The 25,840-nt window shown below is 48.4% G+C and overlaps 1 protein-coding gene across 3 annotated transcripts in view; it reads left to right on the top strand.

The window, feature by feature from the left end:
- NTRK3 (neurotrophic receptor tyrosine kinase 3) overlaps positions 1-25,840 on the top strand; it is a 337,492-nt gene that overhangs the window by 271,823 nt on the left and 39,829 nt on the right. For all 3 annotated transcript variants that reach the window (XM_045522574.2, XM_010962928.3, XM_045522575.2), the window contains exons 13-15: positions 7,615-7,745; positions 16,475-16,647; positions 19,083-19,326. In XM_045522574.2, the coding sequence (XP_045378530.2) occupies positions 7,615-7,745; positions 16,475-16,647; positions 19,083-19,326 (548 nt within the window). The remainder of the gene's footprint in view (positions 1-7,614; positions 7,746-16,474; positions 16,648-19,082; positions 19,327-25,840) is intronic.

The raw sequence follows: 25,840 nt of genomic DNA, 5'->3' as shown, positions 1-25,840 counted from the left end.
GGTTCCTGGGGCCAGTCTTGGAGCCAGGACATAAATAAGTTTGCTCTTCGGAAATTCCTGGCTCCTTTCCCGTTCTCCCTCATCTTTCTTTTCTTTTTACTGCTCCCTCAGCTTCCCTTCTTCCTCCCTCTTTGTAATGTTTTTCTTGCTAAAGTCTCTAGCAGTGCCTTGGAGGTGCTTTTTAGTTCATTCGCTCATTCATCAAATAGTTAATGAGTACCTACTGTGTATTGGGCTCTGGGCTAGACCCTGTCTACAAAGTCAGTAACACACGGTATTGCCCTTTTGATTTGAGCATCTGCTAGCACCTTTCAGAGCCCCTTTGCAAAGCCATCAAACTCCGAAAAAGACGTGGGGTGGGGAAGCCCCATTTCCCGGAGAAGAGCCATGGGATGGGATACGGGCCAGCCTGCAGAAACACCGGGGGCTTAAACAAACAGACCTGGGTCAGCCTCACCACGGGGCAGCGACAGCAGCAGACAATGCTGGTGTTCCTTCAGACTGGAATCCTTTTCCTTGTCATTGTTACCTCTATGTGGTTAGTAACTGGGGACTAATTTAAAAATCTAGACCTCCAAGAGAAATTCTGCAGAGTTCTTCTGCTGGCTCTCTAGCCTTTGAAGTATCTTCTCTTGGAAAATCCTTGGCATGGACCCAGGAGGTCCTCTTGTGTTCCTAGTCCGTAAATCATCCGGGGATTGCTCTGCAAGAGCAGTCATTGGGACAGCGCAGCCATGCTTTGCTCTTCTGTCCAGGTGGTGGGCTGGCTGGGTTGGCTGCAGACCATGGCAAAGGGTCTGTAGCCAGCTTGGGGGCACATTTACCTGGTCATGCTCTTATGTGTTACCACATAAGAGGGGAAGTTAGTTCCACTCACCCTGCGACACATAGGTGCCACCAGTGGGGCCAGCAGAAGGGACAGGTCTGTGATGGCAGGCGGACATTCCCACCACCAGCAGCGGCAGGGGTCCTGCCCTCTCGGCGGTCTCAAAGATTCAGAGCTGACCTATCTGCCTCCTGCCGCTTCAGTAGCCCACAGTTGGAGCTCCAGGAATGTTATTCTTTTCCATTTAAAGACATTCCATTTCATGTGTAGTTAAATGTGTGCTATTGCATTAGTGTTTTCTTCTGAGCATTTTTGGCAGCCTGAGACCCCAGGGTCCGGCTCGTGCAAAGAAAACACACACTTCTCAGAGATCCTCCCTTCCTCTCCCTGTTCCCTCTCTCCGCCTTTCCTGCCAAGAATCTCCCTCTTCCTTTGCACACAGTTGCTCTCAGGACTCACCTTGGAGTGCAAGAGACCAGAGGCTGAGACCCTCTGTTCTTCTGTGGGATGTTGGGGTCTTGGATTTCTGCCTTCTGGTGCCTCCCTTATCTCCAGAAGTCTTCCCTTCTGCTCAGGTGGAGCTCAGGTGGTGATGACCAAGGGTGGTGGGAGTTGGTTCCATTGGAAGAGAGTCTCTCTGTCCTTACAGATGTGGTTGGGTCCACCAAGTATTGTTGCCAATCCAGAAAGTAGCGCCTCTCTCTGGAGTGGGCATTACACAGGAAGAGGGGGCTGTCGTGACTGAAGGATGGCTGGGTGGCACTCTCTGACCAGATTAAAGTCTAGAGTCTGGAGGGTCACTTCTAACAGCTGGGTGATCTCGGGCAAATTACTCAATCACTTTGAACTTCAGCTTCCTCGTCAGTAGCACTTGGGTAGCAATGCGCTGTGTTTAAGAGAGCTGTGAAGATGAGTATTAATTAATAGGGGCACAAGGGACACCGATAAGCTGAAAGAGACAGGCAAAGGGTGAGACAGAGTTGATGGAGGAAAGATCTGAGCTGTCTTAGCAAAGCGCCTAGGAATCAGTTAGGAACTGGGTGTTACAATGGACCAGGAAAGAAGGGAAGGCAGCGTTAGGAAGACCCGCCAGGGCTCAGCTAAGAGACCTCAGGGCCAGCCCTTAGGGGTGTTGGGAGTCCCTTAAGGTGACAGCCTTCGGGGGAGGATGATCTCAGAGCTGCACGCTTGCTGGGCCTACTAGGACAGTAATTAGCCAAAGCACCAAGGTGGTCGATGAATTTCTCTCAAGGCGTTTTGAGTCTGACTGAGGGAGCAGGCTGGCTTTGGGGGACTGACTTTACTGTCGACACACGGCAGAGTTGGGATCGCCATTATTTATAACTGCCAGCCCTGGGTAATCTGGTTTTTCTCTGTTGATCAATAGCAGTCTTTCGTAGGTGGCTGTCTCTGCCTTTGATGTCTTTATTCCCTTGTCTGACAAACCTCCTCCCGCAAACTATTCTGGACATGAAGGAGGAGGAGGTTGGACATTGCGGAGGCAGGCTGGGATAGGCTGCTGTGATCCCCCCACCCCCCGACCCTGAGTCAGTGTTGCCTGCCCCCCGTACCCCGTGCAACCTCATTTTGTTTCAGAAGAATATTGCCACTCTACTCCGAGTTTCTTTCCAAGCCACTCTTTTGTTCTCAGGTAGATTGAGCTCTTAGTTAAAATCAAAATCTTGCAGAAAAGAAGGAAATGTGCTGTAGTTAAATGTCTATTATGTTTCAGATATTTCCTATTATCTCTATTACCGCAAATTTTAAAATCGGTCCTCTTGACAACTCTGCTGAGTAGATATCAAATGTTTCCATCCTTCAGATAAGGACCCAGAGCCTGAGGGGGGATAAGGCACAGTTAGTAGCAGGGTCAGGACTCAAATACAGGTGTCTCTCCCCCCCAAGTCCTCACTCTTTCAACGACACCATTTTTCCAGGGTTTATGCTTCCTCTTCATCCCTGGTCGGCAGGGATAAGTCGTCCATGGCTGCCAAACCCTCATTTTCCTAGAGCATAGAGGTGAAGCTGACAGTGGTCACCTGTGTCTCCGGCCACGTCTATGACCAGTGGGTCTCTGCAGGTCACAGAAGTACCTTCATCCTCCCAGGATGAAGCAGCACGGGAGAGCAGATTCAGGACCAGGGGGTAACCACGGCCTGCCCGCCGACCTCTCAGGGCCCTGAGGTCTTCTGCACAGAGGTAGCTGGTAGCCTCCTTGATTTAATTATTCTGCTGTAGGTCAGGCTTGCTGCAGGCCTAGAAGACCTCCCAGAAGTGAATTCCACATGTGCGGAATGAGTACCTTGGGCCTTGGTGCAGAGGGAAATGTGGAGCAGTAGCTGAAACGTAGAAATCCTTGTTCTGTGTTCGCTGATGGACCAGCTGTCCTGCCGGAACAGGCAGCCTTACAGGTGGCTTCCTCTGGTGGAACCCATTGGTGACTCTCCCAGAAAAAAGAGTTAGGGAACAGATAGGTCAGAAGGGGCAAGGAACCCTCTCCATTTCGCAAGGACGCTCCCCACTGTGTACCAGCCCTGTGCTCTCTCCAGCAGCCCCCTCTGGGCTGGAGACTGCGAGGTCTTCCCACGGCCTGGGCTGTGTATCCCCCTCTCTCCTCCTCCCCTGCCAGTGTCCCAGCGTCTGAGACTTGTGACCCAGACTCTGCTGGGCCGGCCAGCCAGGCAGTAAAAGGAGATTGATGCCCTCGCCTCCTAGGAAAATCCATCACTTTTTGGCGTGCGGGTCAGATGGCTTCACCAGAGGCAGCTGGGAGCAGCACGGTATGAAGTATAAAAATAAACACAGAAAGAGGCCTAAATAGATGTGTGGACATCAGAAATGGAAGTGGCTCGCTCCTGCCACTCCCCAGGGCCTGAACAGCGCCCTTTCCTCCCACAGTCTCTCCCACCCACACCCTCCTCCCCAGGGCCTCCTGGGTGAGTGGGTAGGGCTCCTGCCCTTTCCCTTGGGAAGATGCTGCATTGGAGTCCTGGGATGAACAGAGGAACAGAAGTTGGGCAGGAGGAGAGGAAGGGGGAAGACGGAGGGCTGAGCTTCTGTGGTCTTGGGGACCATAAAGCAGGGGAGGGCAGAGGAAAGGCAGCCTTGGGTAATGGCAAGAACACAGGCTCAGGACCCAGAACAAGAACAGAGAGCCCTTCTTTGGCCAGGCTTTAGCTCTGCAAAATTTGGAAAGTTACCCCTCTGCCTCCATGTTCTTATCTGTGAAAGGGGTACAGGAACACCTACCTCCCAGTTTGCAGTATTGAGCAAATAGTAGGATTGGGCACAAATTAATCCCTTTGACCTACTCTTCCCTACTTCGGTTCAGGGGAAGAAGCTGCTCGAGAGGGGTGTTGGAGGCTGGGATCTTGTTGGTACATGGGGTTCTCCACATGGAAGTGATTTGTTTTATGCGTTTGGCCCCAGTCCAGCCCCTCTGTGCCGAAGCTCCCCAGTTACCATGTGGAGTTCTTATCCCCATGGCCGGGAGGAAGTTCGCTCCTGGGGGAGGATTTATGGTGGGATGGAGTCTGTTTTTATTTTCCTTTCCTTCTGCTGCCCCGTCTCAGATCTCACCACCCCATCCGTGGACGAAGCTCAGGTATTGGTCTCCAAATGCTTCTCCCTGCAGACAACTAGAGTGAGCCAAGGCTATTTTATTCGAGCCACTGGGTGTTTCCATTTGTAGATTTTGGAAGACGCTTTGGTCTGTGGGAGGCTTCTGCTTCGTGCTCGTAGGGAATAGACGTGTTTCCAGCATCATGGTCCCTGGCCCCCTGCTGTGTTCAAGGCCCACCACTGTCAAAGCTCGGACCTTCTGAAGCTGGGGCTTTGCAGCTGCCCTGCAGGCTCTTAACTCCTGGGGTGTGGCAGGAGGGTCGAGAAGAGGACCCCCACATGCATGCTGCTGCCATGTGACTTGCCTGAATCTGTTGGTGCCTGTGATTCTTGCTGCTAAGGGAGGGAGCGGAGATGGAGGATTCTGAGATGTGACCAGGCCCAGCAGCTGGAAAATGGAGCCCCACTCTCCAAAGGGGTCCTGCCTTCTCATTCTGGACTCACTGTGGCTGAGAGTGAGACGCTCTGCGGGGAGCCGGTGAGGTCACCCAGTCCGGAGTTGGACTTAGGGACTCAGGAACGTATATACTGTAGCTTTGTCTTTGTAAAGGAGTGTCCAGAACATAAGAAACCAAGAGAGACATCATCTCCATTGTGAGGATGAGTGGTTGAGGCTCTAAATGGGGGCTTGATTCAGCTTAGGCCATGCAGGTACGTCCAGGATTGCAGGCCTCCTCCTGGTCTTCGAGTGGTGATGCATGACTAGTATATTTGTGGGCGCGGGTGGGACTTGTTGAGGGCAAGCTGTTAAGGTGAACATCGGTCATCAGCTGGCTAGTTCCTTGCCCCACCAATGTCATCCTGTTCCAGCGGTTCTTAGAGAGGGGTACCAGACCCTAAGTATCGACATCACCTGGGAAATCATTAGAAAGGCCAGTTCTGAGGCTCCAGGCTAGACCTCCTGAACAGGAACCTCTGCGAGAAGGGTCCAGGGATCGGTGTTCATAAGCCCTCTGGGTGATTCTGATGCAGCTGGGGTTTGTCCTATTGCAATGCATTGGGAGGCGGGGGTGGGGAGGGCTGGGACCAAAGGGGCCTCTTCCTCAAGCGGCCTGGCCACTCTAGCCTGTCCTGATGTCCCATATTCTAGTCCCATCTCAGCCACCAGTTGGAGATCCTGACTTGGCCCTTGATTTTCCCTCCTTGTGAAATATCAGTAATGACAAAAACACCAAAACACACACCGTGTCAGAGGACTTACAGGCTTACAAACCTTTACATACAGTAACTCATGGAGCAGGTAAGTGGAACTTGTACTGTCCTCCTACATCCATTGTACAGATGAAGAAACGGAAGCTCAAGATGTTTTGTGAGGTATGCCAGCCCCCAGTGGGGGAGGACCCAGGTCCTGAGCCAGTGGCCTTGACTTCCCATTCCTGACCAGTCCCAGCCTGTCAGAGGCACAGGCATGGCCTTGTAAAGCTGCCAGCCCACCGCCAGCCCCATCTCCACTCTGAGGCTGAATCAGCCTGCTCACCTTGCAGGAAGCCGTGTGCCTTCGGTAGTCACCTGGGAATGATTACACAGCGAGGAGCAGATAGCCTCCCTGGAGAGGTCTGGGCCTTGCATTTTCTCTCAGTGGGAGACCCTTAGCCTTCCCCTTTAAGACTAACAAATTCCATTCCCCAGAGGCTGGGAAATAGCAGCAGAGGATGTGAAAAGGGAACGGATTTTCAGTTCTCTTGTAAAGCCCGGGGCGCGTGGAGCTTTCTGGCAGCCCTGTGGCCTGGAAGCCTGCAGGTGTGTCTCTCTGGGAGAAGAGAATAATGGTTGGCAAATGCTTCCTCCCCCTGATCCTGGCCAGCAGGTCACCTGGGATATGGTGGGACTCCCAAAAACTCTGATAGGAAAGAAAATATTGTAAAATATGTACGTAGTCTGTTAAGAAAGGAACCCCCAAGCCAACCAGAACACTCACCAAGGCCCTGCAGCCACAACCCTCTGATCCTGTCTTACGCCCCCTCGCTCACAGGGACAGTCTGCCATGGCCCTCCGTGTTCAGCTTTCATTTTTGACAAGGTCATTTGAGAAAAGCTTCTTTCTGGCTCCGTGAGACCCTTCATAATGTTAATACAGGTATTTAATGGGCTTCTGCCTGTTGAACGATGAATGGAAAGGTTGGTGAGTAATCTCCAGCTCGCTCCTTTCATCCCCAGCCCACTCCTTGTACAATTCCTTCAAAACATTCTTTCCAAATAGATGGGAGGGCTGAGGTCACATCTTTGCTTTCTCGCAGCAGACAGACTTTAATTAGGTTGCTAAATTAGCCAAGGCCAGGCAGCCCTTCTCTTTGTACAGACCCTGGTTCTGGACTTGATTTTGTAATTTCATTGGTTTTTCTCTCCTTCAGAGGAGAAGGATTTGTCGAGTAGAGGCTTCCCCCCAGGTAATTGTAACCACCACTCAGTAATCTCTATCACGAACCACATGTTGTGCTAGGAACATTATAGCTGTTATGTTAGAACAAGAGCCAGTGTGGTGTGTCCTTGTGTGTGTGTGTGTGTGTGTGTGTGTGTGTGTTTATGTGTGTTGCACTGGGCGAAACTCTTCATATGAATTACCTCATTTAATCTTCACAAGAATTTAGTGAGTAAGATATTGATTGGTGTTAATCCCATTTTACAGATGACAAAATGAGGCTCTGGGGTGAAATAACTTTCCCAAGCTCAAAAACTAGCAGGGAGGTGGGACAGGGTTCAAACCTGATTCTTGAATTCCCAGTGCAGTCTGTGGACCCACAGCACACAGACATTACCTGAGAGTGTATGAGAGGTGCAGATTCTCCAGCCCACCGAATGGGGATCTGCACGAGGTCCAGGGGGTTCCTGGGCACAGAAACTATTGACACTGTGTAGGTGTACGCTCTCCAGCAACTATAGCTAATTATGCCCGAGTCCTGCATGTTAATGAGTGCCGACTCTGTTTTCCAGCTGAAAAGGAGTGGCAGCGGTGACAGCTGTGGTGAAGAGAGGTTCAGGGCTAGTCAGAGGCAGAGCTGAGACTTGATTCTGAGTGGGACACCCAAACCACCATGCGATGCCCACTTTCCTGCCCAAGATCAGGTTCTAGAGCTCACCTGTCTCTTCCATGGACTTGGATGCAGAACTCTACAGAGGACAGGAGTCCAGGACTGACTTGGCTGCTCTCCTCTCTGTCCCCCTCTGCAGATGTGCAGCACATTAAAAGGAGGGACATCGTGTTGAAGCGAGAGCTGGGTGAGGGAGCCTTCGGAAAGGTCTTCCTGGCCGAGTGCTACAACCTCAGCCCCACCAAGGACAAGATGCTCGTGGCTGTGAAGGTAATTCTCAGAGGCACGTGGGCCCCAGGAAGGAAGACGGGTGGCTGGGGCCAGGGAGCAGGAAGGAGAGACTCACTCCATTCTGGAAGATGGTATAAACTAACCTGCTCAAATGCAGTCCGGGGCCCTCACTCCAAGGTCAATGAAGTCTCCTCCGGACCGAAATCCTCTTCCTTTGGCTTTGGAGGTTGAGAGCCGTGGTACCTAAGGGGGCTGTGCCCGCGGTGTGGCTTGAGGGACACATTATGCCTGTGGCGGACTCTGGTTTTATTCTGGGGGCCCTGGGCTCACCCCTGTCCCCAGCTGGCCCTCCTCCCTCCTCAGGGACTTTGCAGGATGCGTTGTTCGTGCTGGGAAGTCATTTGACCATTTCTCGTGAGCACAGTTACGTGAGGGGTGGGTCACTCCAGGAGGCCCTGGGAGCCATATATCCCTGGGAATAGAAGGAGATGGGCAGGGACTCAGGTACAGAGCACGTGGAAACCAGAGAGGGAGGCCGGAGGACATTCTTAGATCCCCTCTGTGGGATCCGGCTTCAGACCCCAAGGGGCAGCGTGCCCGGGGGCTTCTGCCTCCTGGCCGCTGCTTAGATGACTCGTTAACCACGGGGCTTCTGTGCTGCTGACCAGCTGTGCAGGTCCGCAGCTGGAGCCGGACTGCCTGCGGCGGTAGAGAAGCGCCTTGCTGCTGCCAGTTACCCTCCCCACCCTTCCTCCGGCACGGAGCAGCTGTCAGTCCAGGCTGGACAAATCTTTGAACACAATTGGCACAAACAATAGTCCACTAGCCTCGCTGAGGCACCCACAGGTCTGGGGAGCCCTGCTCGGGAACGTGGAGTGGCCTCTGTGGGTGTGGGTGCAGCGAGCAGGCCCCTGAGGTCGGCGTGAATTCTGCACGGAGTTCTGGGCTGGGAGCAGGAGATGCCCTCCCTGGGAGGGCTCTCATCTGGGCCTCAAAAGGTCCCATCCTTAGCTCTGAGGGCTCTGATCCAAACTGCCTCATGGGGGGCAGTTCTGTATTTCTGTGACTTTGGGGTCTCTGTGTTCACAGCCTTGTGTGTCTGCAGAGGGTCAGTGCCCTTCGTGGATGCAGGCAGTGCTGTGCGGGCCACAGGCGGAGGGTAGGAACCAGAGAGCTGGCGGGGGGCCCAGCCATCACTGATTAGCTGTGTGACCTAGTGCAAGACACGTAACCTCTTTGGGGCTCACTTTCCTTATCTGTATAATAAGAAATATAGTAGCTCTCCCTTAAAATTTTGGTGATTAAATTATATAACACAAAAAATGTTTATTATACTGCTTGGGACACAGTAAATGCTTAGTAAAGAGTCGTTGTTCTTTTTTATTAACATCATTATTCTTGATGTTGCTATTACCCAATGAACTTAGGTATGACATGTGACTTGCCAACTTTGCCTTGACCAGCTAGAACAGGGCTGCCAAACTTCTTCTCTAAAGGCCAGAGTAAAAGTTTTAGGTTTTGAGGACCACCCACTCTTCCTTACAGCTACTCAACTCTGCCTGTGTAGTGGGAAAGCAGCCTAAACCGTATGTAAACAAATGAGGGTGGTGGCTGTCTTCCAAAAAAAAAAATATATATATACTTTTTTACAAAAGTAGGGGTTGCCTGTTGACCTCTGCTCTAGAAAATAAATAAGGAACTAGAGTGGTGTCCCTTAAAAAGCTAATGATTCTTACTGCTGGATGTCCTGTGAATAAACTTACTCAAGTGTGTCTCCATAGACATGGAGTGGACAGACAAGCGAGTGGTCTTCAAGCAGCTTGGACCAGGGATGTGGCGAGGCCTCTAATTCTGCCCTGAAACTTTTAATTTATAGAATAACACTAATCCACCGGGTGCTCCAGCATCCGTCTGGGGACTGGTGAATGAACTGAACATTTTTGCGCTTGGAGCAGGAAATGAATTTGATCGTCTAAACCCTGGGAAATGCTTCCCATTGAGTGGTCTGGCGTTAAGCAGTAGTACCCAGGCTGGGTAATGCAGAAAATATGTCTCTTTTTTCATCCTTTTAAGAGGGTGTCCTCCCCTCCTTGGGTCTGGGAACCATGAGGAGTTGAGTGCTCTGGGAGTCTACCCCACTTGCCGCCCAGGGGAGTCGCCCAGCGACCAGACCCTGGAGAAGAGGCTCATCCCCTCGGAGGACAGCCAAGAAATGGCGCTTCCTGCTTCTCATCCTCTTTAGATTTTACTGCCTTTTTACAGGCTCCATACTCTTAAGTTTGTTTTCAGGTTGATGCAGGGTAATTGTGGATTTCCAGAGAGCACATCCCAGTATAACCCAAACTTAAGTTTTCCCACAATGGTGGTTTTAAAGCAATTGGCAAGCTTTGTTTTGCCCAGCAGTTGCTATGGTAGGAGCAAAGCACAGAAATCCCAGCCTCTGCTCTGAAGAGACTTGCAATCTGTGGGGGAGATAAGAGAATACCCAGGGAAGAAACACAGAGCCCGGCAAGACAGCGCACTTTGTAGCTATGCGTCATGTAAGAGTTACATTAAAATCACGTGATTCATGATATTTTTAAATAGGTGGTGCTACTTTTAAATAGTTATGTGACAAACAATAGATTTACCCACAAGATCTCAAAAGAGTCTTCTCTGAAAGCCAAATAGCTGATGAGAGTATGAGGAAAGTGTCCAACCTAATTAGTCATCAGAAAAATGCAAATTGAATCATATGAGATACCACTGTATACCAAGCAGAATGGCTAAATAGCAATGACAAAACCAAGTGCTGTCAAGGATACGGAGCAATCGCAACTATATACTAGGGTGGAAGTGCAAAGTGGTTTAATTGTTTTGAAAACCTGTTTAGTATTTTAGAACATGAGCATCTGTGTGAGCCAGCCCTTGCCTCCTAGGCCTAGACCGATCGATCAGTCGACCTATCTATCTATCTGTCTACCTATTTACAAAGAGATATGTTCGAGAATGTTCATAAGCATTCCTTATAACAGCCAAAAGCTGGACCCCAATGTCCATCAGTAGCAGCAGGGATAAGTAAAGGTTATATATTCAATTCAGTGGGAAGCTTTTCAACAAGGAAAACAAATGAACTACAGCTACATGCAAAAACTTGGAAGAATCTCAAAAATACAATGTTGAATGAAAAATATATATGCATAGATATGTATGATTCCATTTATTTAAATTTCAAAAAAATAAAACTAAGCTCTAGTGTTTCAGGATTCATATTTAGGAAGTAAAATCTATTTTCAAAAGGCAAGGACATGAATTTCATGAGTCTAAAGTGATTACCTTTGGGGTGTGGGGGCATTTTTGGGGAATTGGTAAAATTTTTTACTTGCATTGAAAATGTACTAGTGTTAGCTTTGTGATAAATCAATGTGTTATAAAAGATTTTTCTTTCAAGGATTTATCATATTCTTTAAAATATGCTTAATTTACTTATTGTTGTAAGTATTTATTGAGCACTTCCTATGTTCCTGGCATGTATGATGTACTGGGGATGGGGGCGTGAAGGAGACACATGGACCCATGTAGCTCACGTCGGAGAGTCATAGACTATTAGAGCCTACATTTAAGGAGGAGAAAGGGATGACGATTGAGATGATGACGATGGTGATACCATCTAACAGGAAACAGTTATTAGGGTGCTCACAATACAGCAGGCTCGGCTGTAAGTGATGTGTACAGATTAATGTTTGTTCTCACAGGAACCCTTAGAGCTCGGCGCTGTCACTCTCCCCATTTTACAGAGGAGAACACTGAGGCACACAGAGAGATGAAGCAATTGGTCCATGGTCCCACAGCGAATCAGTGGAAGAGTCGCATTCAAATCCAGGCAGCCACTTTCCTTCACAGATGAGGGAATGAGACCCTCGTCACTGCTTTTCCTGTTTCCCCCCTCTCTCCATGCTCTGTTCTGAGTGAACCTCAGCATGTTTTCAAATTTATGAATTCTTATGGTTTTATCTAGTGTAGAGTTTGTCTCATGGAGGTTTTTTTCTCAACGTCAGTGACCATATGATTTATTTCCAGGATATCTAATTGGTTCTTAATTTTACTGTTATCTTAATTTTATTTCTCTCTGGGTTTTTTTTTTTTCTGCATACCTCCTTGGTTTTCTTAAAACTAATTATTTCTTTACTCTCTTTGAGTGTTTACTTACTCTAATATCTTTATCAGCCTATTCCTATAAAATTAATTTTATCAGCAGGAAATTTACATCCTACTTATTAATAATTTTAATCATTTGGATTTAGCATTGTATTTCTTCTGGTATGTCTGAACTTCAGCTCTTGGGTTCCTTTTCATCTGGAGGGTTGTTTTGTTTTAGTTTTGGGTGTTCGTGGCGTCCAGTTTCAGTTACTTTAAGTTGGAGCTGGAACTTAAAGCATTTGTGAAATGAACTAAATGCAGGATCTCAGGTTTTTACTATTTTTGCAGTTTTTAAAGCAGATTTTCCTCCCCCTCTTAACACTTTTTAACTATTGACTTTTAGCAAGTCTTTCTAAAGTATTCATTCCTAGTTTCCATAAAAGCACCCCACTTTTTGCTCTCATGTTACATTGGTTTCTATGACATTTCATTCTATTAAGGGATGACATTTACAGGCTTAACTGTTATAAGTGAATTTGAGAACAATCACAACTGACTCTTAGTAAGCTTTTCTTCAGGGCAGAAGTATCTCTCTGGGTATCCAACCAGCACTGAATGTTCAGGGTATAATGGACAACAGTCACTCAGCTCTGCAGAAGTGATGGACAATACCAGCTAATATGGCCAGTCCATTGCATACACATGCCTTAGTTGAGAGTGTTTCTGGCCAAAAGAACAGCATGTGCAAAGGCCCTGAGGTAGGCAAAAGCTTGGAAGGTACAGAGAACAGAAAAACTTGTGAGACAAAAGTGTAATGGATGAGAGGGAGGGTGTGTATAGAGGAGAAGAGGCAGAGAGAGATGGGAAGAGTAGACATTTAGAGCTCATGGCTGTGTTAAGGAGTTTGGACTTTATCCTAAAAACAATGGAAAGCCACTGGCCAGTTTTAAGCAAGGAAGACAGATGAGAGAAGGGCACCTGGGTATGTGATAACTGCCCATCTTCCTCCCTCATAAAGTTGTCTGGGAGTCTCAACAGGGAGAAGTGACAATGGATTTTGAGAGACTGAGAGAAAGGTGATTTTCCTACTTGAAAAGGATTGTTTGGTGTGTGTGTATGTGTATGTGTGTTTGAACACTCGAGAGTTTGCCAGTTCAGGAATGTGTGTATCTCTGCACATGTAATAAAAATGGGTTTCAGTATATTAATAAAATCTGAAACTGAATAGCCGCAAAATATCTGCCCCCCAAAAAAGAAAAGGGAAATGGGAGGCAGACTGGACAATGTCCCGAGACTGGACAAGATGACGTGAAATGACTCTGAAGGAGTTGGGAGCTGTGGAGAAATTTGAATATTCTTACCAACTAGACGGCTTCCCTCCCATCTGACTAAACAGCCCCATTGAAACCCAGAGCTGGGAGGTGGACCTGAGACCTGTTGTATGTAGAAGGGAGACCAGAAAGGGCAATATCTTCAAAATTTGGAGGAATAAGAAGGAGACGGAAGGGCAAATCCCACATCTCCTCTTTGCTCTCTGGATACCACGTGAAGGGCCTGGCCAGGAACCTCGCTGGCTTCAGAGCCCCCTTGGCAAGCCCCAGCTCCCTGCAGCAACAGTTGGCAGCCACAAGGAGCACCAGTCCTGTCCCATGTCACTGACTGGTGACCCGTTTTGAAGTTTCGCAGCCCGAAGAAGATGTTGAGTGTGAACTCCACTGAGAGGGGCACGAGAGTCTCTGGGCTGGTTTTCCTCCTCAAGATTCTTCTCTGCCATCTCTGACCCAGTTGCACCAATCCCTGGGGACATGGGTCATTTGCAGCTCTAGACCCCAGCTCCAGACCCCAGTTGTCACAACAGACCCCTTGCCAATGACACAGGAACTTCAGGCTGAACCCAGGAGCTGGAAAGCCCATTATGAAGACTAAACTATGTGGAAAGACTAAAAGAGACAGCAGTTCCTTTGTGCCCCATCTCCCAAATGCGGAACTCATCTCTGCCCTGCAGAAGAGGTTGCCAGTCCTGCGGACGCTGCCTGGCACTGCTTGAGAGCTTGCTATGGACATATCCAATGGCTGCCATTGGCTGGCTGGACGGTGCAGAATGATTTACAGAGATGGAGAGAGGCCATTTGGCTGGCCCCAAATTTGATCTACTTTTCCCTCTCATAAATCCAGCGTTCACATAAATCTTTGTATTCTCTCATCCCACCCATGCTGGGTTCCCTGTCTTTTTTCCTTCTTACTCTTCATGAAAATAAATAAATCACTGGCAGTCGTCCTATGTCCACGTCCCGGCCCATGCAGCTCATGAGCGAGGTCACCCAAGGAGGCTCACTCTCACCATGACACTCTGCCCTCTTCCTCCCATAGCAAGAAGGCTTTGCAGACATCTTTGTGCTGGTTGGAGGTGGACACACGGCAGCCTATGCCTTTGTGGCTGGGTAGCTTTTCTGAGAAGGCAGCCAGGGCAAAAGTGGAAAACCCGCGAGATCAGAGCTGGTGCGAATCAGCAATGGGCCAGCGGACATTCCACTTTCCTTCTGGCCTTGACCTGCCCTGTAAGCCTGGCGTCCTCGCCTGGCCCAGCCACTCTGTTGGCAACTCACACTCCTTGCCTTTGCTGACCCTCTCCTCTGTACTTCCACATCTTTTAATGCCTGTGCCCACCATTCCTTTGGGGACCTGCCTCGTGACTAATTCGGTTGATAAATTAATTCAAGCAGGCGTGTTGGACAGGAAAGTATCCTGAGCTCCAGACTCAAGCTATTACTTCTTGCGTGATCGTTGGCAAATCGGTTTTCTGTTCTGAGCCTCAGTTTTCTCACCTGTAAAATGGGAAATCTCTCTTAGATGACTGCCAACATTATGGTCAACAGGAGAATCATTTAATTAAATGTGGTTTTGGTGAAACCTCCAAATTTTGAAAAGAATGAGAGGTGGTGCTTGTTGAAGTTGGAGTGGGGCTTGACTGCTGGCTGAGAGACCACGGCCCGAGAGGCATTGACATTGAGCTTTGGGTCTCCAAAGAAGCCCGGCAACAAGAGATTGCTGAGGTCCGATTTAACTCTAGCTTCTGTCATTTAAGATGTGTGAATGTGTGCTGACTCCCAGACAGGGCTGGGCCTCAGTTTTTCCCACTCCAGAAATGAGCAGGTGGAAGCAGCTGATATCTAGGGCCCTTTAAATGCCACGAGTCCATCATCTCTAATGTATGCCACTGACTGATGGAGGTTTGATGGGTCCCCAAGATACAGGTTTTGCACATTCACCTTCCTGCAGTGCTGTCAGCCAAAGTTGCCCGGTGGATTTCAGCGAATGGGGGTTGCGGACACAAAAGGAAGATCCTGGCTAGGGAGGCTTTCCCAGTAGCAGCGTTATCTACAGGGGAGGTGAGTCTGGCCTAAATAACCAGGAAAGCCCAGATACCTGGCCGAGGGAATGCAAACCAACCTCCTGTCTAGACTTTCACTACCCTGAAAATGGCACATGAACGTCACACTCATTCCCTCATTGCCTTGTGTCTTGTCTATCGAGGTTACTAAACTGTGTCATTTAAAGCAAGTGGATGTTTGGCTCTGTTTGCCTTCTGACCTCATGGGGAGGGTGAGGAAGGCTGAAGACGTGTGAGCTCACCTGCCCAGGCTGCTCCTCCTGCAGAAAGTGACCGTCCCTTTCACAGTTCATCATTCACCCTCCAACCTGGCTGTGTCCCCATGGCAGTGCCCTATTCAGAGTTCCCTTGGGTGTGGTCTGGTTTCACTATCTTTTCTGATCCAGAAAGTCCACATTCACTGACACCACTTGCGACCATTGCTCTTCTGTTTGTCTTCCAGGCCCCAGGGCAAGTGGCCTTCTGGTGCTTCCTCCTCACACCAGGGCCTCCCACTCCCACAGGGGCCGAGCTGTGACATTTCCGCGGCCACCAGATGCCCACCCTACCCTGGGGCTTGGTGATCCTTTACCAGGTCCTGATTCTGGATGTGTCCTAAGTCTTCTGCTGACTAACTGCCATTCCCACAACTGTAGTCCCACTTAGCCCTCAATGCTCCCTTCAGCTCCCTGCGAGAAGGACACAAATGCCTTCTAGAAGCCGAAATGTTCATGTTTCTTTGCAAATACACACTGTTTCCCAATCTAAAATCAAAGGATAGAAAGAGCAAGGAACCTTAATTACATTGTTGGCCTGATTTCGGTTGGGCTATGGCAGAGGCTAATTTACAAAGTTAATGCAATTGGGACAATGATTTCCCCTCTGTGTGTTTTAGCTGTGAGGCCATTTTTTTCGAGGAAACCTTAGGGGCAAGGGCCTTTGTCAGGCCTTCCACCTCACAGCTTCCTCCCTCCGCCGTCCACACTGATCTCTGAGGAAGCTCTGAGCTGAACAAAGTTCAAAATCACTGGCTGGAGGGTGGGACGCGGGGGTCAGAAAGCTGGAATCTGTTTCTACAAGGATCAGCACACTGAGAGAAGGAGAAGTCAGGCCTGGCTGCTGTGAAATTAGCCTCTTGGTCTTTAAACCCCGATTATGAGCTTATTTCGTGGGAATCAGCATTGTGTTTATTATGGGCACCAGGTTTCTTCCCAGGAGGGGAATGGACAAAACCCTGCCCTCCAGCTGCTAAAAATCCAATGTCCTGTGTTGTCTCCAGGCCCTGAAGGACCCCACCCTGGCTGCCCGGAAGGATTTCCAGAGGGAGGCTGAGCTGCTCACCAACCTGCAGCATGAACACATCGTCAAGTTCTATGGGGTGTGTGGTGATGGGGACCCCCTCATCATGGTCTTTGAGTACATGAAGCATGGGGATCTGAACAAGTTCCTCAGGTAAGCAGGGATTGCCATCCGCACCCCTGGCCCCCACTGAACCCCTGGGGTTCTCTAGAGCCAGAAGTCCTTTTGCTCCTCTGAGCACTTATGTCTGGGGATTCGAAATGAGAAATAAGCTTTCGTTCTGCATTCCCTCCAGAGCAGTTGGACTCAGGCCTTCCTAGGGGGACAGCTGAGGATGCTATGAAAAGTAACCTGCACATTCTTCCTGATACTCAGGTGGACTGAGAAGAAGGACAGGGTCTGGAATTGGTCCAGGGAGGAAGTCCAGAGGGCCTGCCGGCCTGTAACTTCAACTCCACGATTCTAGGTCTAACCCTTCTGCTGATGCAGTGAATAGCTTTCTGACTTTGTGCCTTACGTGCTCAGATGTGGAGGGAGCAGGCGTGTGTGAGGGCCTGTGGAATCTAGGGTCCCAGGAAGCACATTGAACACTCAGACTCTGGACGCTTTTAGAGTGTGGTTTTTGCCACAACCAGCTTTTGAAACCTACTGCTGAGAATGAGATTTCCAGAGCTCAAATGTGGGTTCGGGTAAACTCAAGCGTGCTCACCAAAACTCAGTGAGCATCTCCTTGAAGTGGGGCATTCAGTCGAGTGCTGTGGTTTTGAGGAGGGAGTGGAAAAGTTGGTAGCAAGTTTCCCAAAACAGCCCTTCGAGGAATTGAAAGTATCTGTAGAATGTTCTAAAACCTCCTGAACTTGGTTTCACAATGAAATTTGCTCCTTTCCTCAAGAACTGAGTCTTGAGCATAAGACAGCCTTGGGTTCATAGCCTGGATTTATCAGGTCTTAGTGATGTAACCTGGAGCAATTATTAAACCTTACTTCTCTCTCCTGAAAACAAGACTACTAAGAACTGCTTCACAGGTTGGTTGTTGCGAGTATTCAATGACTGTATTTGTCTAGCGCTTGGACAAGTTTCCCACGTCGCTGGGTGTCCAGTTGATGGTAGCTACTATTAAAATTATCACACTGATTATTTTATGTGAACTGTGAACTGTGGCAGTTCCTGATACAGGCAGCATCCTTTCTCAGTGTTCAGGAGCTTTCTCTCCCTGGGCTTCCCTGCCCCTGAGGTCAGAGGGACATGGTCCGTTTTCCCCCATGCCCTTCCCATAGATTTAGCGATGCCTTCAGCCCCTCAAGGGTAAAGAGAGGTCCTGGGGGCTGCTGTGTCCCACTGCCATGCCCGCTGTGAGGGAAGAGGAAGAAAAAGGAGAAGCGAGTAGAAGGCCCCTCCCACTCTTGCATCCCCCAGTTGGTGGGTCTTAGGGGCAGGCTGCCGGCCACTCTCCCAGCAACAGGAGTGGGGCTTGTCTGCTGATTCCTCTTCTTCCTGAGCTGATATAGTAGCCGTCCTTAGGCGGCATGAGGTAGGCAGAGCCCACAGGAGATAATAAAGTGAACGTGTTTATATTTAACGGGACTTTTCAGTGGAAATTGGAAAAGCAGTAAAGCAGGCCGAGGCCTGTCTGTACACCAGGGCTCCCTAGCTCACAATTTCCCTGGCTCACAAATAAGGGTCCTGGGTGTGGTTACGGCTCACTGCGCTTTCAGGGGAAAAGAGTGCACACGAACAGTGACTGATACAACAGGGCAAGGTGTTAGGATAACAAATCTGGGCCTTGATTTGGGATGGAGGGGTGCTGTGGCTTCCCTGGCCTCTGCCTTGGGGTCACAGGGTGTCCTCCTCCTGTCCAGCCGTTAATAGAAGTTACCCAAGCCTCGGCAGTATGGTGCAGAGGTGAGGAGTGTGGACTGAAGAGTGTTGCTACCCAGAGTGTGGACTGCATCAGCTCGGGAAGCGCTAGCAACTGGGAGCTTGTGGGAAATGCAAATGAGTGAGCTCTGCCTAGCCAGTCAGAATCATAGGGGGTGGGGCCCAGGAACCAGCATTTAACAAACCCTCTGGCTGCTCCCTGACGTTTAAAGCTCTCCTCCAGAGCCACGTGTCACCCATGTGGCCACTCTGGGACCTCTGGGACTGGCCTGGTGATCTGATCAATTTGTGCCTCAGTTTCCTTATGTCAAAATTGGGGTGGGAAGTTTAAGTGAATATTTAAGATACTTAGAGCGGTGTGTGGAACGCAGTAAGGGCTGTGTCAGAGTTAGTGTTGTTTTGGCAGTTATCCTACAGTAGACACTAGAACCTGAGGAGCCCCTGGATGGCAATAAAACACCTAAAAGAGTAGGTTTACTTCCTGATTCATTAAAGCGTGTCTGCTGTCGTCTTAGTTGGAATCTGGTTGCAGAGCCTCACCCATATCCACACTCACATAATGTAGTTTTGGGTGGAGAGAAATAAGCCGTAAGTAGGCTAAGAAAGATTTCATTCATTTCTGTGGTACATTCCAGGGAACAGGGAATCCAAAAGGCGTTTCCCTTTGATCTGCTGAATTCTCTCTGCCCTCTCACCTCCCCCCTCAACAGGGCCCATGGGCCAGATGCAATGATCCTTGTGGACGGGCAGCCACGCCAGGCAAAAGGCGAGCTGGGGCTCTCCCAGATGCTCCACATTGCCAGTCAGATTGCCTCTGGCATGGTGTACCTGGCTTCCCAGCACTTTGTGCACCGTGACCTGGCCACCAGGAACTGCCTGGTGGGAGCCAACCTGCTGGTGAAGATTGGCGACTTCGGCATGTCCAGAGACGTCTACAGCACGGACTACTACAGGGTAAGGTGGCTTTTCCAGATGCAGTGATGGGTGGCAGAGCTGGCACCTTACTCACATGTCTTTGTCATCATCCATTAACCCTGTCACTCTAGAGCACACACACGCACACCTGTGCCCAGACATACACTTGACGGGTATCCTTTGGCCACTCCTTTATCTCAACATACCTGTTAATTATTCTCTTGAGAGCTCGCTCCTCCCTCCCACCTGGACAGGGATGCTCGGCTGTATCCTTACATTGCAGTGACATGCGCATTGTGTTCTTACCTCCATCAGTACTCATTCTTCATGCAAACAGATACAGAAATATATATGTATATGTATATACATATATATGTATATACATCCCCAAATGCACACATGGACAAGCTCAGTTTTGTGCTACATTTTAACATCTTTCAGCTCAGTTCCCTCTCCAGCCTCACCCGCAATACATTTTATTCTTTACAGTTACCTGGTGACCATACAGGCTTGTTTTCAAAGGTAGATCTTGATAAGAAGTCAGCGGCCAGCATAAAGTCACAAAAATGGTTAATTCATTGCTGAGCAGAATTATCCAAATGGCTTAGAAAAGATGAGGGGAGGAAGCAGGTTATTGTTGCCAAGTCTAGAGAAAGGAGGTGCAGATGGGCCTTAGCAAAAGATTTTTTTTTCTTTTTTTCTTTTTTTGACTTTTTTTTTTATTGAAGTAGAGTCAGTGTACAATGTTGTGTCAGTTTCAGAAAGGTTTTTGATTGTAGGAGGGCACGTCACCTTCGATTTTACTTCTTTACAGCTGTCTACTTTATGGTAATAAGTGTCTTATTTGGCTTCCCCCATTTTTTTCCCTATGTGTTTGGGAACCATCTTCCCATGGATCATGGGGTGGTTCTGACAGTGTTATTATCGCCAGGGAAAGGAAGGGTGGGCATGAGGGTCAGCTATCCCCAAAAGGGGAAATATGGATGCTACCTGAGATACAGAGGTAGGATAACTCCTGCAAATTGAGTGGGAGGCCAATGCCTCAAAAATATGGAAGATTTACTTCGGGGACTTTGAATGGGGGAGTTTGGATGGGTGATAGAAGCAGAGGCTGGGACAATGTTTTGGAGGTCGAGAGACATGGCTTTGTGCCTGGATGTACAAAGACATCTTCTTTGTACATTCTTATATTTCTTGATTCCGATTTAAAAGAGAGAGAGGAGGAAAAGATCACATCTCGGAACGATGCTGCTTTGCCCTTGCTGGAACAGCTGGGGACTGCCGCTCTTCACTCTGGGGACAGCTACAAGGAGCAAATCCATCTCATTTCTGTGGGCTCCGGGGCAAACTGAATTCAAGGAAGAAAGAGTGAGGGGGGAAGATGTTCACACTCCAGGTATCCACAGTTCCCTTTTCGTGAGTTCTAAGCCAGGCGTCAGCTGAGGCCAGCTGACTTGAAAATGCATGTCTTTGGTCCCAAGAAAGTATGAAATTAAGAGGGGGTAACTATTGCACTGAAAACAGCCTGCATGTTCCTCTGATAGTGGGTACATGTTAGACTCTGATTCAAAGAGCAGCTTGCATTGTATCTTCATGTTCAATTCAGTTGCTCACAACGTCCTAGAGTAAACACAGCTCCCTTCCTCCCCTTCTGCAAAGTAAAAGGCAGAAGCAGACTTGCTTGAAGTCATGTCAGAAATAAACTGTGAAGTCTTATTATCCGTATTGCAAGACATCAAGCTGACAAGGGAATTCTGTACTGGGGCCCAATCTTATCTTTGTTCACATCCTAACACCACCGTTAGCAGCCATGGGAACTCAATGCACTTTCCTGAAACCTCTATTTAATTTCCCAGTTTTTAATATGAGGCAATCTCTCAATTGGGCTATTTTGATGTTAAGCAAGTTAATTTGTGTACAGAGCCTGGAATACACTACTTACTGGGCAAACTATTGTTTACATTATTTTCATTAGTCCCTTTCACACTCAAAGCAGAAGAACCTCAGGGGTAATCTGATTTCCTGATATAAGTCAGGAAATTTCCTAAGTCAGAGAGAAGGACCTCCTGACCACTGGAAAATAAACTGGGATCATGCCGCTGCCCCAGAGGAAGAGAGTCTTTAAGTTGGCTGCCTCTGGAAAACTTTCTTCCTAAGGTTTCAACTTAGATGGAAATACTGGGTCATCAGTTCTTGCCTGTTCTGGGCAGTGTTTATATGGCCCTGCTCATGAGTCTGAGCACTGAGCCCATGTTCAGGTGATTTATGAAAGATCTATTTGTTTGGTACACCAGCTGAGGCTCTGGGGGGAATGCAGTGATTTATTAGAGAGGAAGAATGCTGAAGGAGTCTCTCTGTAAGCCAACACCCTGGACGGTTCACACCTCTCTGCCACTGTACATCGCTGAAATCTGCTGGGCTTCGGAGTTTGCTGGTTCTGGTACCTAACGCAGCTAAATGCAGATAATTCAGGGGTGTGTGTGTGTGTGTGTGTGTGTGTGTATGTGTGTGTGTGTTTGCTTATCTGCCCAGCGTAGATTCCAGAGTGTCTATATGAGAACAGGAGGAGAGGTGGAAATAAACTCCTCCTTATATTCTTTCTTTTTTAATTTCTTAAGACAAAGAGATGCCATCTGGCTCACGCACGGGTGACATGAAAATGATGTACAAAGGTGAACTGCCTAATTTCCTTTACGCACTTAGAGAGAGAAAACAAACATCTCAGAGTGAATGCCAGAGCGAATGCCAGAGCGATTTGTTCTCTCTTCTTAAGACTCTGCCCCGTGACAGATTCCTTTCCCTTGCATAGGTCACTGACTTGACACTTCTGAGATTGCCTTTAAACTAGCTTTCACAAGGGCAGGTTTGGGGTACCATTATATCGTTCTCAGAGTATCAGACAACACTACGTACAAGTTCAGAGGTCAAATCTGGACTTAAAGAAAGTTTTGAGAGCCCTGAAGAAGAAGAGGTTGGGGTTCCAGAACAGAAACATTTCCAGACGTTTTGATTGGGAGTGGGGGTGGTATGCTGAGATACAGGATGGACCCGGGTAGAGGGGATTGGTGCTCTGATCGACTGATGCAGAGGGCCAGGCGTGTGCCTTCCTGTTCACCAGCCATCCTCTGTGCCTAGCACAGGACCTAGGATTTGGCAGATACCCAGTGAAAATATGAATGAATGAAGCCAGAATGGGAATTCAGAGTTAGGCAGAAAGTGGATTAGGACAGACCAAGAGGGGCCTGAATAGGCAAACAGATGCCCTCTTAGGTGAGGTGAGTCCTTGGAGGTGATGTGGGGCATCCACTGTAAAAGCAGTATCTGGAGGAAACGGGTGGGTGGTGATTTGGGTCAGGGATGACTCACTTAAGGATGGAGCCTTGGGAGGGAACGGGGCCAAGTGTCCAGGAAATAAGGAGGAAAAGTGTGTCTGAATCTTCCATAAGGAATATAAGGCCGGTTTGGTAGCTATTAGCAAGGCCTTGTGTTCTAAGCTGGAGATTGCAGTTCAGGGCTCCTGAGAACCCCTGGAAGGGATGATGGCAGTAACCCCTAGGATTAGGGAACAATTTAGAATAAGCTGATCCAACTAGTAGAGTATTTGATTGTATGGATGTCTTGTAGACCCCATGACAGTGCAGGCTCTTGGTCCCACACTGCCTGAGTTTGAATCTCAGCTCCTGTAATTCTTGGTTATACAACCCTGGGCAATTTATTTAAACTTTCTGTGCCCCCAACTGTAGAATGTGGCTAATACCCACTTCATATGTATTTTCCATAAGGAATAAGTGTTAATAAATAAAATACTCTTAGGATAACAAATGCTCGATAAATATTAATCATTGTTAATACTTTTGGATCTAAAACACAAATGTCATCCCCAATTCCAAAACAGGGAGGATTGTGTGAACCCTGAACAAGATTACCTGAGTGTATTAGTGAAGGTAGGCTGACCTCTGTAACAAGTAGATGCAAAAATATGTCATGCTTCCAAGAGAAATCGAAGCCTATTTCCAGGTCATGTAATAGTACGAGCAGGTGAACCTGTGGAAGGTGTAACCCTTCTCCAGGCAGTCATTCGGGCTGATGGAGGCCACCCTCTTCCTTGTGTGGTGTCCTTGGTCCCCCCAGGCATCCATCCTATTCCAGCCAGCCGGAGGGGAAACGGGCATGAAGGAATGCATGTAGTTAATGGGCCTGTAACTTCCCCTCATGGCAAGAACCCAGTCCCGTGCGTGGTCTCACTGTTTGTAAGGGAGGCTGAGAAACGGGTTATAGCTGTGTCTCCAGGTAGAAGAGAAGAACATGAGTTGTGATGAACAGCTGGCAACCTCTGCCACAGTATGAAGAAAAGCTCCTTACTCTTCCAACATTCCATCCCTACAGCATAGCATCCCATGTCTGATGATTTATCAGGGAAGTTAGGACAAGATAGCCTTCCTTTCGGCAGCTACTCCCATCCTGCACATAGAGGTGGTTATCCTGAGATGCCCCCTTTTATCTTCTCTCTGTAAGCTGGGTACCACATGACATTTGTAACCAGTGGGGACACTTGGCCTCACCTGCCGTCTTGAAGCTTTGGTTCATCCCCGTGGGAAACAAAAATCACACCCACAAGAAGATACATCCTGTGGATTGGGCGAGGAAAGGGGGAATGTTCTGAATCAAAGGGAGTCTAGGTAGTAGAAAAGAGACTACATTCAGGACAAAAACAAGGAAGAAATACAAACAGGAGCAGCTACCATTCCAAGTCCATGGTGGTGAAGGGGAAATCCAGAACATGCCTTCCTGCCGAAGCCTCCCAGAGCTGTTCAGAGCAGGGTCAGATCCTTGACTAAAAGCCCAGGTTCTCAGCTAGTAGAGGGTTCCTAAGATGGGTTTCAGGAACTCTAAGCCTTCCTAATATTGTCTGAATGATGTATGTGAGATCTTTTATTGTGGTTTTGGTTTTTCAGGGCTTAGAGCTTCCTAGAATCTTCCCAAAGACGTCGAGGGCTCATGGGCTCAATGGAAATGAGTTTCCTAGCATGTCAGTCCCAAGAGAATAAGACAGAGATCCAGAGACCGAGTAGGAGGAGGGAAGTCCCCTAATTAGTTAAATCAGGACGTGAGGTTAGACCGGGGCTGAGACTTGATCATACAACCTTTAAGGCTCCCCCTGGTTCTATGAGTAACAAGACGGCTGGCTGATGACTAAGCCACCTGACCTAGGAGCCTGGGCGCCTCAAAGTCTTGTTGACTACTGAATTCATCCTTGGCCTCAAGTAGGGAGAGCCCTTAGATAGAGACCGAGTGTTAGGGCAGAACTCTTGCTACTCATTTCTGCTTCTCTAGGTAGACAGATGCCCAGGAAAGGGTATGGATTTGGGCTGGAAAGCTATTGGGATTGTTACTCCAGTAGGTGTCCCACCGGTTGGAAACCTCAAGCAGAGCAAAGCAGGCAAGTTCCTCGCAGCTCCATTTATCTCCACCTGGGCAAGTGGCTGCCAGCCACCCTAAGAATCTTAAGTTCCTGCCTTTGAGGCCAAGAGTAGGGAAACCTGAAACCCTGCTTAACTGCCCGGGAAAGATCAGCAGTTGGACATACTGGTCCATGAGGGTTGCTGGCCCTGTTTAAAGAGGTTTAGCTGAACTCGTCCCTGTGGTTTCAGGCTTAGGTTTTCTTAGCAGACCCAGGCTCCGTGGTAGAAAAAGTGATTCTGACTATCAGAAGATACAGGCAAGCTGTCCAGTGGCCAGAGCCCAGTTACTGGGGCTGATCATTCCCTTGCTGTTTGGGGGAATATCCTATTGATTTGCTACTCATATTTCTATTTATCTGGAGAGAACAGTGAAGGAAGGTTTGTATTCCATTCCTGTGGAATGTGATTTTCCCATTTCTTATTATTTTAAAAAATATATTTTTATTTCAGAGAGTAATTTTAGATTTACACAAAAGCTGCAAAGATAGTAGAGAGTTCCTATGTACCCTTCACCCAGTTTTCCGTACTGTTGACCATGGTTCATTTATCAAAACTGACACTGGTACAAATTATTAACTAAACTATGGCCTTTGTTTGGATTTTATCAGTTTTTTCACTAATAGCGTTTTCACTGCCCCTGGCGCCTCTCCAGAATGCCACACTGCTTAGCCAAATTGCTTTTCAAGGGCAGTGGGACTTCTGTGCTTGAAGCAGGGGTGAGGGGATCCACTGAACTATTGTATAGTCTCCTCTTTGGTCCTCTATGCCCCCAGGGCAACCCTTGATTCACTTTCAGGAGGCCCCAGGGTTCCACAATTCCTTGTGTTGTAGGAAGCAGGTGGATGGGCTATAAGAAGCTGCTGGGAACCCTATTTTGTGAGCAATGTATAACTCCAGACTCTTACAAGAATCTTTTAGGATCATACATTCGTTAGCCGCCATCTTTAGATAGCAAGTAGATAGGGCTAGAGTTGACTTTCTCTGATAGAGCTTAGATTAGGAGGTTAGAGAAAGGCTTGGATTCCCAGTCCCTAAGCCATGTGTTTGTTCTTTTCTTCAGCTTTGGGAGAGGGTGCTCCTTGCTGACTGAG

The sequence above is a fragment of the Camelus bactrianus genome, chromosome 27 (genome assembly GCF_048773025.1).
Source record: "Camelus bactrianus isolate YW-2024 breed Bactrian camel chromosome 27, ASM4877302v1, whole genome shotgun sequence".
In the NCBI taxonomy this organism is placed as follows: Eukaryota; Metazoa; Chordata; class Mammalia; order Artiodactyla; family Camelidae; genus Camelus; species Camelus bactrianus.
The sequence above is the reverse complement of the archived record's forward strand: the minus strand, read 5'-3'. Positions and strand labels throughout refer to the sequence as shown.